The 15,877-nt window shown below is 41.8% G+C and overlaps 2 protein-coding genes across 4 annotated transcripts in view; one reads left to right on the forward strand and one right to left on the reverse strand.

Moving 5' to 3' along the window:
* LOC136436366 (cytoplasmic dynein 2 heavy chain 1-like) overlaps positions 1-15,877 on the forward strand; it is an 85,806-nt gene that overhangs the window by 53,589 nt on the left and 16,340 nt on the right. The window lies entirely within an intron of this gene.
* Positions 236-13,898, reverse strand: LOC136436367 (mucin-22-like). The gene is made up of 3 exons (XM_066430283.1): positions 13,621-13,898; positions 9,431-9,929; positions 236-8,930 (listed from the first exon to the last, which is right to left on the reverse strand). Exons 2-3 carry the CDS (start codon positions 9,909-9,911, stop codon positions 1,096-1,098), a joined length of 8,316 nt encoding a protein of 2,771 aa, XP_066286380.1. The 5' UTR covers positions 9,912-9,929; positions 13,621-13,898; the 3' UTR covers positions 236-1,095.

A 15,877-nucleotide genomic window follows, 5' to 3' on the forward strand; every position in this document is an offset into this window, starting at 1 on the left:
TAAGTGAGAAATTGTGCCCAAAGTTGGCCATGCAATTACAATGAAGTTTTGGGGGTACATGGATTTAGAAATAAAGCATTATTGTCAAAAGACAGCTGAGGTAATTTAGCCAAAAGTCGGGTGCATTTGTATCCCAAAAAATATAATCTATCAGAAAATGATACCCGCTTCTTCAGTGGAACGCTCCTTAATGTTTTCCTTCCACACTACACAAAATATTCATCCAACACTGATAGGGTTTTATGATGATTTATTCAATAATCAAGTCTCTTCTCAACAAAGCAACATCTGAAGTGTAGATACCTTGTCCTTAACTTAATTCTATTTAGAAAACAGGTAATTTTCTCAAAAGAAGAAAATAGTTTGTAAAGTACAAAGTGGCTATCAGTTTGCTTTTTATGTCTCCAGTGGATACCTTATGCAGTTTTCATGCAGATTGATAGGTGGTGCTTTTGGCTTTAGAATTTCTTTTCAATACAGTGTTATACTATATGTTACATCACTGTTTCAGCATGATCTATTCAAATATTGTAAAACTGTTAGGGCTTCTACATGTCACTAGTGTCAATGGTATTTTACCTACATGTATATCTGTACACAACTTCATAATTTTCTTTTGGTAAGCACACATTTGCATGCTCTTGCATTGTACTCAATTTGCTCAAGACCAGTTAGCTGTTGCTTAAACTACATTTTCACTTTTGTCTGGAAACTGGCTAATGTTTTTTATGTACAACTTAACAACATTCATAATTTGCATGTCTCATACATTTGCCCTGCAAGCTAAGATTCATCTGGCTAAAATCAAGTTGATAATAAATTGCTTTACAACTTATTATAAGTATGTTTTCTAAAGTTTGTAGAAATAAAATTCACAGTGACTGTATAGTTATCTAACTTGACATCTTAGAAATAGCATCTTTTGTTCAGATCAAAAATCATTGTCGAAAAAGAGTTATGGCTGTATAGATGACACATAAATTGTTGTAGGATGAGCATATATTATACCCATTCTTTTTGATTCCTTAATTCTGTGTAGTTACAAAATAGGATTTTCATTAGTTTTTCCAAAGGCACAAATGTTCTCTCAACTACTCACAGTGGTACTCTGCCATCCACCATCATGGTCAACTTTGTCGTCCCTGCTTCATCCTCTAGGTCAATGACCTGGATGGACTCACTTGTTGACTCCGCCCCTAGCAGAGTTGTCATAGAGTCCTTACCACCCCTGGTTGTTGGTTCCATTCCTGAGGTTGTCATCATGGCAGCCATCTGCTCAGTGGACTCTTGTTTGGGTGTTGAATTTCTGGTTGTGTCTTGTGGTGCCTCAGGTTCTGGATTAGCTGTGGTTGTAACTGGTGTGGTTGTTGTAACTTTTGTTGTAACTGGTGTTGCTGTTGTTGTTGTAACCGATGCTGTTGTAGCTGTAGTTGTTGTAGCTGGTACCATTGTAGCTGTTGTAACTGATGCATTTGTAGCTGTTGTTGTAATTGGTGCTGTTGTAGCTGGAGCTTTTGTTGTAACTGGTTTAGCTGTTGTTGTAGCTGTTTTGTCAACTGATGTTGTAGATCTTTCTTCTTGTCTTTTATCCGTCGTTGTTGTGGAGGTGCTTCTAACTGTCTCTGTAGGCCGAACAGTTGTTTCAGCTGTTGTTGTCTTGGCTGCCTCCGTTGTTCTTGACATCTTTCTCAATGCAGCATCTTTTGGGGCTACCATTCTTTCCGTTTCTTTCGTGGCTGTCACTGTGGATTCACTGCTTGTGGTTGCAGTGTCGTCAATTTTGGACACGTTATCTTCAACATGTGTCATTGTTTTAGGTGTTGTTGCTGGTGTTGATGTCTCTTTGATCACCACAGTACCATTTGTAGCTCCTTTTCTTGATGCCTGACTGGTTGTCCTGGCATATTCAGCTTCCGCTGCTGACTCTGTCGTTGTGAGCTGTTCATTTTCTGCACTCTGTGATGTAGGACGAACTGATGTTGTCTCTTCTGGTAGAGGAGTCTTTGTAGTTTCTGGTCCAGGACTTAGCTTCGTTACTGTTTGTGTGTCTGCCATTGTAGACTTGTCTTCTGTGGTCTTATCTGTTGTGGTAGAGTGAAACCCTGTGACATGTCCTGATGCTGCAGTTACAGTTGTTTCCTCTGCAACTTCTGCGAGCATTTCAGATGTCATAGCTGTCTTCTGCGTTGTTTTTGAATCCTTTTCTGACAAAACCTTTTCTGTAACTGAAAATGGTTCACTGTTTGGAACCGACTTTTCTTTGGTTGGCTGTGTGCTTCTTGAAAGTGCAGTTGTATCCTCCTCAGCAAGGGTGTTTGTTTTAACGTGCATAACATTTGTGTTTGTCTCTAGCATTTCTGTTGTCTTCACTGATATTGGGACATGCTCTGAAGTTGTGTCCTCCACTATTTCAACTGGAGCAACTGTAGAAGCTTCCTTTGTAGTAGTACTTGATGTGGTCGGAGGGAAAGTTGTTTGAACTTGAACTCTTGGTGGTCTGGCAGTCAGTACGGTGATGATGGCTGCTGCGTTCCTCACTGGTTTGTTTCTGGGCACTGTGGGGGTGGTACTTCCCGGCATCTGGGTGATGCTTGGTTCTGTAGTGGTTGTTTTACTTTCTGACTCTGCAAAGGCGCTTCCAGTTAAATTTTCTTCTGTTGTCCCCACAACTTTAGGAGTTGTTTCTTGTAATGTCTCTGATCCCATGTTTGAAACAGATGTGGTAGCTGGATTTGACAGTGTTATGTCCTCTGGAGTCTTTGTCGTTGTCTTGGCTGTTAATTCGTCAGTTACAACGTTTTTGCTGCCGGATGTTGACAAACTCGTTGTCAATGGCATCCCTTGTGTTGTTGATGAGTCAGTTGTCTTTAATGTTGATGACATCTTTACCTCTGTCGTCTTGAAGAAGGTAGTACTTGTTTCTTTCTCTGAAGAAGGTGTCACAGTTGTACTAGAGACATACACATCTTTGCCCTTGGTTTGCCCCATTGTAGGTACCATGTCCATGTTGTCTGAAGCTTGACCTTCATGGAGGCTGCCTGCTGATTTGCCTGCAGATGATTGGTCAGAAGAGTTGATTGACAGCTGGGGAGTTGGTGTACTGTCATCAGTTGTGTGCATCACATCAGTTTGGGGAATTGTTCTGGTCCTTCTCAATGGTGATTCTGTTGTTTTTGGAACTGCTATTGTGGTACTTGCTGGCATTACTTTTTCTATAGTCAAGTTTTCCAGCTCTGTTGTTGGTTGTACAGCTGTAGAGGTTGTTACAGAGTCTTTCTTTGTTGTTTCTTTGGGTTGTATGGTTGTGGTTCCTGGTGTTGTGGCAACTGGCCGCATCGTCAAGACACTGATGACTGCCGGTAGACCTCTTTCAGTCTCAGGAAGAATCTTAGCAGAGCTTGGCATTTCTTGGACCCTTGTTGATGTTTCTAACTCCCTGTCAAGCGCTTGACTCGTGGTCTGTTCTTTTTGGTAAGCTGTTGTGGATGATGAAGCTGGCTGTGGAGTTTTGTCAGCATAAGTTGAAGTGGTTGGAAGACTTGTTGCAGAAATTGTTGTATCTAGTGCTGTTTGGTCTCCTATCTTGCTAGTTGCTGTTGCAGCTCTTGTCGTCGTTGGTGTATGCTCTGCTCTTGCTGATTCTGAATCAAGTTCGGACACTGTAGGTGGTACATTTGTAGTAGATATGCTCCGGCTTGATGTTGTTTTGATGTTCTTTTGTGTTGTTGTCATAGTTTCTGTTTTGCTTTGCTTGTTTGCAGTGGTAGTAGTGGCTGACTTGGTTGTCATTTCTTCTGTGTTTTGCTTAGTTGATGATGGTATGTTGTGTAGCCGATCCAACCCTCCAACTGTCACAGTAGATGATGTTGTGGGCTCTGTAGATCTTGGTGTTATTTGTGTCGTTGATTTCGGCATCATTTCAGTGTGAATGTCCATGTTTTCAGTAGGTGGTAGTGAAGGAGGGGTAGTGGTGTCCAATGGAGTATTTTTCTTCACATCCTCTCCCTCTTGTTGGAAGGGTACGACTGCGTTGTCCTCACTGTCAGGGTACTCTAGGTAAAGACTACCAGCAGTCTCCCCTCCTGATGCGCTCTGGTCGACCTCCAGTATTTCCACATAGTCCAAAGCTGTGGTAACTTCTGTTACCACTGTAGAGGTTACCATACCTGATTCTGACAGAAATGTACCAACCGTTCCCTCCGTGGTAGCATGCTTCGTTGCACCTTGCGCACGTGCCTCAGTCGGTTTCACTGACACGGATGTGGTTTCCGTCATTAGATCTGCATTTTTCACAGTTTCAACTTCTGTCTTGGATGTTGAAGACTCAACTGTTGTTGCTGTCTCTGATGTTGGATCAATTACTGCAGAAGTTGAATCTAGCTCTGTAATTTCAGGAAGTGTCACTCCTGTTGCTGTTGACAAGTTAGGCTCACTTGTTGTAACAGGCTTGTGAACTGGAGGTTGGGCAGTTAGTACCGTAATAATGGCAGGCAAGCGCCTAGGCTCTTCCATCTTTTGTGTTGCTAATGGTTTTGTAGATACAACAGGACTACTGGTGCTATATTCCTTTGTAGTTTTTGCTGATGTAGTGCTGTCTGTTTGTGTAAACAGTGGGGTAGTTGTTGGGAGGGTTGTTGTGATCTTAACATCATGTTTTGACGCGGTAGAGACATCCGCTTCTGTCGTTTTCTTACGTTTCTCAGACAAAGCTGCTAAAGTTGGCTGGACTGTTACAGCAGTTTCATTAGATGAAGTGTTAGACATTTCATCCTTCTGATTTGAAGTGTCGATGCCATCAACATTGAGACTTTCTTCCTCTGTGCCATCAATGCCTTCCACTGTCTGCATCGCTGTTGCTTCAGGAGATGTCTGAGTTATCGTTGTAGTGCGCTCTGTTGAGGCTGTATGACCTGATGTTGTCTCCATTCCCCTTGTGGCCATCAACTCTGGTTTCTCTGTGTTCCCCATTGACTTCTGGCTAGTCGCAGCTTGTGAAACAGTTGTTGTCTGTGCATATGGTGTTGATGTCCTTGGTGCTGATTTTCCGGTTGTTGTTCTAGTTTGTTCTGTGCTTGCCCCAGTTGCCTGCGCCACCACTTCTACCATCTTGGATAGTTTGACAGTTATGATTTCCCTTAAAGCAGGGGCATTTCTGGTTGGTTGGACCTCCTTCACACCTGTATCGAGTGTTTTCTCCATTGGTGACGACATTGTTGCTGTTTTCATTGAAGATTGTATTTCAGTGCTTGATTTTGTTTCATTACTTGAAGTTTCAGCTTTCTTTGTCATCAATTCCTGCATGTTTTGTGCTGTTGTCACTGTTGTATCTTCAATTTTGGGAGTGGCCTGTGTTGTTTCTGTTGCGGTATTTGATGTGCGATATGTTGTAGCCTCTTTTTCTGCTGTTTTGGGTTGCTCTGTACTTCCCACTGCCAATGTGCTCTGTACTGTTGTTCCATCCTCCTTAGACAATGGTTCCTGTGTTGATGAGAAGTCAGCCTCTGTTGTTTGTGAGAGTGTACTGCTCAGTGTGGTATCCACAATAAAGGATTCTGCTTTGGATTTATAAGGTGAATCAGTCTTAAACATGTCTTCAATTGTTGGATCAGGGGCGTCATTTGATAGCTGTTCATCTTCAACTGTGTCACTATCATCCTTGGACCCTTCTTGATTGGCTGTTATCTTTCCTATCATGTGAGCTGCAAGATCTGATTCTGCTGTAAACATATCAAGGTCTAAAGTGTCTACTTGCGGTGTGGTATCTTGTTTGTCAGTTGCAGTGTTAGTCAATGGCATTTCAGTTGTCTCCATCAATATCTTGATTATTTCTTCTATAGATGATGTAGGGTAAACTGTTCCAGTGCTTGTTGTTTTCTCTACCGCCGTACTAGTTTCACTGGTCTTCACACTTGAACCTGAAGTCGTTTCTGCAACAGTTGTGGTAGTAGACGCAGGCATTGTTGAAACAATTGAGATTACTTTTTGGTCTTCTTTCTTTGTGGATAGATTGTTTGTTGTCATTGTTGTTTCCTTTGAGGGTACCGCTGTTGTCAGTTCTGTGCTCGTTTTGACGTCTGTTGTTACTACTTCGGATTCTGTTGTTGTTGTTTGTGTTGTTTCTTGTAGGTTTGTTGACATGGTGTCTTCTTTGTCTGATGCAGACCCCTTTCCATCGTTGCTTGAGACTATCAGATCTGTCGGTAGGATGTCCTCCCTCTGCTCATCTCCCAGTAGGGGATCAAATGAGACAGTGACTACCCTTGGTGATTTGTAAACAGCAGTCGTCTCTCTGTTCTGATTGGATGACTCTGTAACCTGCTCTGATGTTTTGCTGCCCTGGTTGGATGGCTCTGTGACATGTTCTGTTGTTTCTCTATCTTGATTGGTTGGCTCTGTGACAACTTCTGTTGTTTCTATGTTCTGGTTGGATGACTGCGTGGCATACTGTGTTGTTTCTCTATTCTTATTGGATGGCTCTGTGACATGCTCTGTTGTTGCTTTGCCCTGATTGGATGGCTCTGTGACATACTCTGTTGTTTCTCTGTTCTGATTGGATGACTGAGTGACCTGCTCTGTTGTTTCTATATCCTGATTGGATGGCTCTGTTACATGCTCTGTTGTTGCTTTGCCCTGATTGGTTGGCTCTGTGACATATTTTGTTGTTTCTCTCTCCTGATTGGATGACTGAGTGACCTGCTCTATTGTTTCTCTCTGCTGATTTGATGACTGAGTGGAAGATTCTGTTGTTTCTCTATCCCGATTGGATGGCTCTGTGACAAGTTCCATTACCTGTGCAGGTTTCTCAGTGATTTCCTCACAAACCTTACCTCCTTCCTCCTGTTGTGATTGTTTCATCTTCTGTTCATTGCCCTGTCCTGTCTCAGAGTCTGCAAACAATGACATGGATTCAACCTGCTCCCCTTCGTCTTGGAGAAACTCTCCGGATAGAATTCTTTCGAAAGCATCATCACTCAGTGCCGTAGTGGTAGCCATGGTAACTTCATCCACACCACTCTGTCCACCTGCATCCTCTGTTGTTTCTTCTGAAGTCTCTTTAGACTCAGATCTGTCACCACTACTTTCAAATTGATAGATATCCTCAGCACTTACTAAATGGAGGCCAGAAATTGAACTATCTGCATAGAGTGGCAACTCTGCCATACCATCAGGAACTTCTTCACACAGCACATCTGCAGGTACCATCACCTCTACGTGTTCCTTCCAACTGTCGTCCCCACCTTCTTGGCTTGAACTTATGGTTTGTTGCTCGTCCTTGTTGAGACGCTCCTCTTGGTCTTGGCTTTCTTGGACTGTTACCACTTCTGGATCAAAAACCTCAGCTTCAAGATACCTTGGGACATCTGTGGGCATCGGTTCTGTGGTGGCCTTTGCTGTGGATTGGGTTGTGACGTTTTCAGTGCCTGTAGTTAGTGTAGTAGTAGGTGAACTCTTGTCATTGTTTAGCTTTGTTTGCAGTTGTTCAGTTTGAAGATTCTCGTTCTGTGTGGCAGTAGATGTTTCTGCACTTGATATTGGCTGGGCAGAATGGGACGTGGTCAGCTGATGGTCATCCTTAACAGACGTTGGTTGAGAAGTGGTCGGCTGCTGTTCCATCTCAGCTGACCGTTGAGTAGCTATCTTGTCATCCCCACTGACAGCTATTGTTGTTTGTAAAGTGGTTGATGATTGGTCCTTGTCTGGTCTCTGCGTAACACCTTGATTATTTTCCATTTCAATCATTTGTTCCAAGTGGGTAGTGGTATAGTATATCTTCTGACTGGTCTGTTCTGTTCCAGCTGGTGTGGTTGCAGTGGTTTGTAAATGAACTGTTTGAGCCACCAGTGTCTCTTGACTTGTCTTGTCTTCTTGTACATTAGCTGGCGCAGTGTTTTCCTTTAAAGTTGATGATAGGGCCCCTTGGGTTGGCTGCACTGGCTCCAACTTTTGATCTAGACCACCCCTAGATGATGTAGGTACTATCTGCGTGGTTGGAAACTTTGCTGGCTCTGTTGTAAGAACATCAGGTACGTTCCTGTTGGTAGTGTTCTCTCCCATATCCTCAGACTGGCCAGTTTCTTTCACATCTTTGCTTCTTCCACCATCTTGGACTGAGCCTCCGTCCCGTAGCCATCCCTGAGGAGGTTCTTGGTTTGTTCTTATTGTCGCAACTTCTTCCCTCTCATCTGTGTGTGCAGGTAACGCTGGCTGTAGGATGTTATGTTTCTGTGTTGTTTCTTCTGTTGGCCTCAGAGTGGTCATTTCAACAACTGCCTGTGTGGTTTGGGAGCTGACAGAAACACCCTGTTGTGTAGTTTGATCCTTTGAGTTCTGTCCCTTTTTAGATGTTTCCTGTGTTTGCTGTGGACTTGTAGAGTCTGTAGTCGTGTCTGTTGATTGGGTCGTCATTGAATGTGCTTTCGTGCTTGGAGAACTGGTTGTAGTAACCGCCCGTGTGCTCTGTGACTGTGTGGTTGCAGACTCTACCGTAGTACTCTGTGACTTGGTAGTTGCAGACTTCACTGTTGTGCTCTGTGGCTGGGCAGTTTTGGAATCACTTGGTGCCTTTGTACTTTCCTCTTGGTGAGCGCTTGTGGTGTCCGTCTTTGTTGTTGTAACAGCCTCCCTAATTAAGTCATGTTTGGTAGCTGTTGTTGTGAGTAGGGCAGTTGTGGCTGGTTTTGTTATAGTCTGTTGCGTTGTTGTGGTAGGTGTAGTAGCTTGGTAGGTTTCTCCATTCCTTCCCATCTTGTCTGACATTTGTGGCTGTTCAGTTGTAGCTCTCTCCAAGACACTACTGTCATCCCCCAGCCAACCGCGTTTAAGACCTTTTCCACTTCTTCCGTCTCCACTCTCGCTCACTTTGGTAACCTCGCTAACCGAGGGTGTCTCTGTATCTTTCGATGCTGGTGTTGTTGTCTTAGCATGTCCACCTGTTTAGGGAAAGAAGGGTTACTCAGGAAAAAAGTCATTGCTGAAATGTGTGGAGATTGAATCAGGGAGATGGAATGTTTTGATTCCTAATGGTTGTTGCGATTTAAGACGTTTTCAGCACCAAGGACAGAGGATACTGCATCATAATATGATCACAGCACATCATTTAGAAAGCAAGAAATACACTCAATCATTGACCATTAACAGTATTCAAAAGTCTCCCCCTGTGTATACAATGTATGTTTTAACCTTTTCATTCAAATGATCTTCTAAAAGGACAGTTGGAAAAAGGAAAAAGGAAATACTAGTACCAATACTAGTTGCCAGCTTCAAATATACTTCTAGAGAGCCTATCAAAAGTTGTAAAAAATTTCTGATTTTTAAGAGTTATATAGGCCAGTAGCCTGATTTTGATACATGTAAGTTGTATTACCATCCATGTATCACACAGTATCATAATATATCATTCTATGGTATGAATACAAATTGTATGACATACCTTGGTCTGACGTTGTCAGGTGCTCAGACCTCTCAGGTGTAGCAGGTGTGGTGGCATTCCTCAGATGTTCAGTCCCTTTTGCGGTTACACCCATCCCATGTGTACCAATGGTACTCTGGAGTGCTGTGGTCTGTCTCGTAGATGTTGAGTAGACACCACTCTTGGTGGTACTAGCAGGGACGGTTGTGGTTGGGTGTTTGCCAGTGGTATGGGTCTCTGCACTTACAGATGTAGTGCTCAACCTCACATCGCCACTGGGTGGCGTGGTTGTAGCTGGATCTGCATCTACCTCATCCATCTTTGTGGTAGAGTCCATGGTGGTGGGCTGTATGTTGGGTGGTACCATCCCGTCCCCGTGTGCGGGGGAGGGTGGGGGTTGTACCGGCATGCAGGCTGTCTGCTGTAAGGCCCCGAATGTTGTCCACAGCACCAGCACGGTTAGAGGAAACAGTGGCAAACCTGCCACTACAGAAGCTGTCATCCTTACAGTCTGTCAGTTCTGTGGGGAAAATAACGTTCATTTTCAGCCATTGTTTTGGTATTAGAACCTGTAGAATTTACTTATTGTCAGACAAGGTGCATGCATACATTGTGGAAATAAACTAATATAATCTATCTATTCATAAAGACATTGGTAAGGTATCTGTATCTATATAGTTGATATAATCGCCCTTTGGCATAGCACACCAGCTCTGCAGGCACATGGCGTGCAGCACCTGGTTATATTACACTGAATGACCTGTTGCACCTAACCTTTGCACATCTGGTTGCAAGCTTTATCTAAAGCTATCTATTGAGGATGACTGTACTTTGTGGCAATGAGTTCCACTTTACAATTATAGCTCTAAGACAAAACAAATTTTTGAACACTGCAATCCTGGGTTGATAAATCTGGAACTGGAAGGCATGACTATTTCTTGTTCTTTTCTGAGCTGGTACTAGATTCATAATTTGTACGTCCACCAGACTGAGTATATTTGTCATTTTATACATCATGCATAGGCAAAGTACATGGAGACCAAGTGTCCAAGCCACAGCATGTCAGTAACAATTGTGATGAGCTGTCAATCAATCGATACTAATCTAAGTTATGCTTTTGTCACACTATGATTAAATCTCATGTAGATAAGGTAGTGAATAGTTCAGATTACTTTCTTTAAAATGAAAAGATTTTTTGGCCGCCTCAACTGAGGTGCAGGTGCAGTGGTACAAAGAGCATTGTCGGACTTAACCCGAAAAAGGACAATGAACTATTCTATTTTCGAGCGACACTTTACCCGCTGCGATCGAGATTTGACATTCTGGGTCCGTCCCGCTGTGAAGATTTTCTGCTCCAAGTTTCCCTACACAAACTGTAGATAAGAGGCTTAGCGCTCACATGGGTGGCCGTGAATTTCGCAAACGTCGTCACATTGTTCGGCACGGCAGGAAATCTCTTGGGAACGGGCCGCCGGTCAAAGGTCGCAGCGACCTTGTTTGGTACATGGGTGGGCATCTATCAATCAGACAGGCGATGGTCGTTTGATCGCTGGTTAACAAATAAGGCCTGACCTTTCAAGACAGGATGTCTATTTTTGTCCAGGCCATTGTTTGGGCCATGTTTTTTGTGAGAAACAGAAATAGTTCGAGCCGGCCTGCGGTTGCTAGGTGGACGGTACACGTGGTGAGCGTGCAGTGCCAGGCACACATCGGACCGGCCAAACTCCGCCCCAGTACCGAGAAACACACGCGGTGACCGTATGAGTCATCAGGATTCCTTGGAGCTTAACCAAGTTTTTCTTCATGAATCTTTCATTTAGGGCAAATGGTGGTATTGTAATAAAAACAATTTTCCATCAGTTAGGTTCCTGAAAGTTCTTGCAAGAGGCACATTGTAGGTTGTCTTGTTTCAGCATATGTGACATATTTACTCGTTATGAGTGGGCATAATTTCCTTTATTCAACAACAAAAATTAATGCACAAGCCATAAAATCAAGTCAGCACGACCTATCAACTGTCTTTTAACAGATTTTTTTCCCGTCATAGATCTCATTGATTGCTTGCTACATATTGTTGTATACTTACAATTTTTATGGTTATTTTTTATGATCTAAGAAATAAAGTCACCCAAAGCTCCAAAGACTTTTCTTCACCACTCAACCACTCTTTCTACAAATACGATGGAATTTTCCACTGTCAAACATATTTTGCTGTTATTTGAACCCATCTTTTAATATTTCTTAGTACACTATTATATATAAAGGACTCCTTGACTACACAAAAAGTGGTCATAAAGTATCTAAATTTAGGCTGATATTATCAATTGCTTTTTAAAGGGCCTACAAGACCATTTCTGACATTGCCAGAGAGTGTACATTGTATTTGGAATCTAGATAAAGTTATGCAGCAGTGTGAAAGGAAAAACATGTGTTTTGCAAACCTAATGAGTTATTCATCAGAAATGATAAGATTCATTCAACACACGTAATCTAAGTACAAGGGAAATATTTGTTATTCATTACGATTCATTACCTCTTATAATTGGTGTGAAGACTAATTTCTTCTGAGGGTGGGTGTTGGTCAAATCTTTCTTTGGACAAATATATATTTTACTTGAGATTTCCCTAGCTTTAAACTTTCTTCGCTTGTATTTGTCTCCATTTCATATGTCGGTTTTAGATCTTGACCAAAGTGATATGATCAAAAACCAAGGGCCTAATTTGCCACACACGTGGAGCCCACATTATAAAGATTATTCCACAAATCCTATAGAAAGCACCTTAAACCAACAAGATTAACAGGCAAATTAGCTGAACATGACTATCTCTTTTATACATTATTGCACCATAATTTTTCTTGCTTCGCAAAATGTAGCACAAATTTCTCCAAACTATATCAACGAAAAGGTCCATGAAATAAGTTAAAAGTGAAGCATTTACAAGAATGCTTATAAATTCATATATGGTAGCATTTCCAAATACGGTCAAACCTCTACAAGTGACCACCTCTACATGTACATATCTGGGACCACGTACCTGGCCAATGTGACGACTTTTTGGTGGTCCCTTAGAAAATTTTCCCCATTGACACAAGCATTGAAAGTCCCATCCATAGTGAACACCTGTCCACATAGACCAGATTTTATCTGTCTCCTGAGTGGTCTTCTTGGACAGTTTTGACCGTAGTCAATTCAGGGACCATTCTCCAAGGATCCCCACAAATCTTTCCCCCATTGTCGGGACTGTTTAACACTAGCACATAAAAACTGCTGGCCGTCAACAGAGCTCTTTGCTTGATATACAAGCTCTTCACAAGTCCATAAAAGTGATAATCTTTCACACAGTTCATTTGCATTGTGATGCGTGTAGAGTGTTTGATCAAGAATCACAGACACCTTATCACATCATCAAAAAGAAAAACATCCTATCACAATCAGAGTGCTCTAAAGGCAACCAAAGCAATATTAGTGCCCAAAAAGGGAAATAAAATAGTGCTGAAAACTTTGTGGTAGTGACATTTACTAACAATGTTTAGCACATTTGCCCAGCAACTTCATATTTTGAGCATTTTGAAACCACACAAAAATGTGCTGTACGATGATCTCCTTAGTTTCGCGAGCCTACAAAAACCCCGGCGACGATTTTCAGTGAGTTCTCACATCGCAAGGACAGCATATTTTTGCCTAATGGACGTTGCTATACATTGTGATAGTGTTGTTTGAACGAATCATGTAAGTAAAAAGACTTTCAAAATTCAAAATTTTCAGGGCCTAATATTGCTTGGTTTTCCTTTCAATGATAGAAAATTCAAAGCCGCAACTTTCCTAAGCTTCAGCTATTAACAGGAAGAACTAACTAAGTCTATCTGTATTTGCATATACAGTAGCTGGTATAACTGCCCTTTGGCATAAAACACCAGCTTTGCAAGCACGCGATATCACACGAGCTGGTAATATTACACTGTCACACCCAACCTTTGCACATCTGTATCTGCAAGCGCTATTTAAAGTCTATAACCTAATGAGGATGCCCCTACCGTACTTGGTGGCAACAATTTCCTTTCTACCGTAATCTAATTCTATTGATATGGCAAATGTGCCATTCCCATCATAATGATGAATCTGATTTTTCGTTGTTGAATTGCATCATAAAATACACTGTCATAGGTGAATCCTGTCAACAAAAAGCAAAAGAATAAAACAAGTTCCTACCTTTGAATGATGAACTTCAGGATCTTAAAGGATCTTCTCCTCGCAGAGAAGGAAGCTGCACAAGACGTTGCCTCTTCCCCAGTCAGGTCTGGAAGGAACTATAGTTCTCTACACTCTGGCCTTGACGAGAAGCAATTTGGCACTGTGATCTCCGGACAAGTGGCTTGGGGAGTTGTGAGGATGGGCTCCTACTTGCTCTTTCAAGGCCCGATGGCATTGGTTCCTCGGCTCTTTGGTCTCTATGGCAACCAATTAGATCTCCATGGCGACCATTGTCCTACCGGGTCCTCATGTGCTGAGTCTGTGGTACGCCTGTGGGGAGCCCCAGCTCCGATGACGTCAAACCCTCTTTGGCATTCTAATGTGCAGATTTGATCTAATCAGCGGCGTGACCTTCCACAATGAGGGATTGTCAAATGACCAGCAGATGTCATTCAAGTGGAAAACTGCACTACACAAGGTGTGAATGGCGTGGCTAATCACGTTAATTACACAGGCGACAGGCATGGAATATTTATAATGCACCGGGCCTGATGGTTTAACTTAAATTCTGGGGACCTGGAGAGAAAAATGGGTACTTCTCTGAATCAAAATGGTCTATAAGCTGCCATCATAGCAAAAGTTGCTACGTTATTGATGAGGAAAGATGGTATAAGACTTTTTCTTAAATTTTTTAAAGCTTAGCATTGCAGGAAGTATTAAATATATTTCATTGTTCTTGTTACATTTACAGTCCTTCACATTTAAGGGAAAGATATCCTTTGATTCGGGTTTTAAATACGTGTACTGGAGTTTGCAAATTGTAAGACCGTTCCTCAGGGCAAGGACGAAACAATGCCCTTGCTCTGGCCAAATCATAACAAAGGTCAATGACCCCTCTCTTTAGTTACACACATTTGAGACTATTTCCCTTAAAATACCTACTTTACATTCATGAATTTCGGACGTAATTGCTGTATCTACGTGCATGGCGTTCTAAGATGTTTGTCATTGAATAGGTTTCTTCAGAGAGGTTATATTTTTTTTGCCAAATAGAAAACTTTTATTATCTTTAAGAATTTGAACTTGAAACTGTCAAGATATTTGCCATACAGTGACCATCTGTCAAAACGTCATCTGTGGAAACATGATAGTACAGATGTACCCTCCAGGTTTTTGTTTATTTGTTTGTTTGTTTTGTTAGCTTGTTGCCCCTGGGATGGAGCCCTGTTCTTTTTGATAAGTGTGGTGGGTTCTTTAACGTGCTTGAGGTGTTGCATCCCCTGAAACGCAGGACCTCTGCTTTTTGTCCCATTTCAGAGACTTATGTCATTAGTTGGAGCCACATACTTAATATCTGTACATGTTTCCCAAAGGCATGACATTGGGACCTGAATTTGAATCCAGGACTTGTAGCTTCTGAGTCTGTAAAGCAGCTTAAGTGACCATTTCCCTTTTTTTCTCCTTTTTGACGACAAAGTTCTGTTACTTTCCTCCTTGTCGGACTTTTCAAGAGTCATTGTACTGTAAATTTTGTAATTTCAATAGATCATTCAAGGGAGGCAGACCAAAATCTTAGAACATTTTGGAAGTCTTTTTTACAGGCCTTGGCATCTTTTTTCCCACAAAGTTTCAGACGAAATCTTTTTTTGATATGTCATTATAAACAGTTAAGTTCTTGTTTCACTCCACAGTTGTCAAAGTTCCCATCATTTGGGTGCATGATTTGTTCAACATGATGTAATTGGTGTAAAACTGATTATCCACACATTAACATGGTCCAGCGGTCCACAATAGGTCTCAAGTGACCTCAGAAGTGACCAAAGGACTTCTCTGCTATTTTAGGATCATACCCAGCATGTTGGCTTTGTTAGTATTGAGTGTGGATAGACTTTGTTCACATCATTGGGTCTATAAATAGATTGTTCCTATACAAGCTAACCTCTGAGAGTATTGTACTCAAATTCATATATTACACTACGGTATAGAAGGAAAAAATTATGGATTGTTAATTTATTCTTACCGGGTATATGTGTTAGCTTAATGTTCGTAACTAGGGCAAAGTTGAGATTTGAAACTGCGGTAGATTCTGTTAAAAGTCGCACAATTTTCTGTTTTAATTTCTACTTACTTCTTTCATCTAGAATCATTATGTGCATCATTAAAAAAACTTTGGGTATCAGAAATGTTGTCAGCAGGAGCAATTTAGACCTGATACACTCTGGAAAAATTTTCTGGACATACGACAATGAGGTACAACAACGACGTACGTCTTTCG

The sequence above is a fragment of the Branchiostoma lanceolatum genome, chromosome 6 (assembly GCF_035083965.1).
Source record: "Branchiostoma lanceolatum isolate klBraLanc5 chromosome 6, klBraLanc5.hap2, whole genome shotgun sequence".
Lineage (NCBI taxonomy): Eukaryota > Metazoa > Chordata > Leptocardii > Amphioxiformes > Branchiostomatidae > Branchiostoma > Branchiostoma lanceolatum.

Coding starts and splice junctions, on each gene's coding strand:
- LOC136436367 (XM_066430283.1), bottom strand. CDS start 9,911: ATGACAGCTTCTGTAGTGGCAGGTTTGCCACTGTTTCCTCTAACCGTG. Junction 8,931..9,430: donor CCTGACAACGTCAGACCAAG/GTATGTCATACA, acceptor TTCCCTAAACAG/GTGGACATGCTAAGACAACA.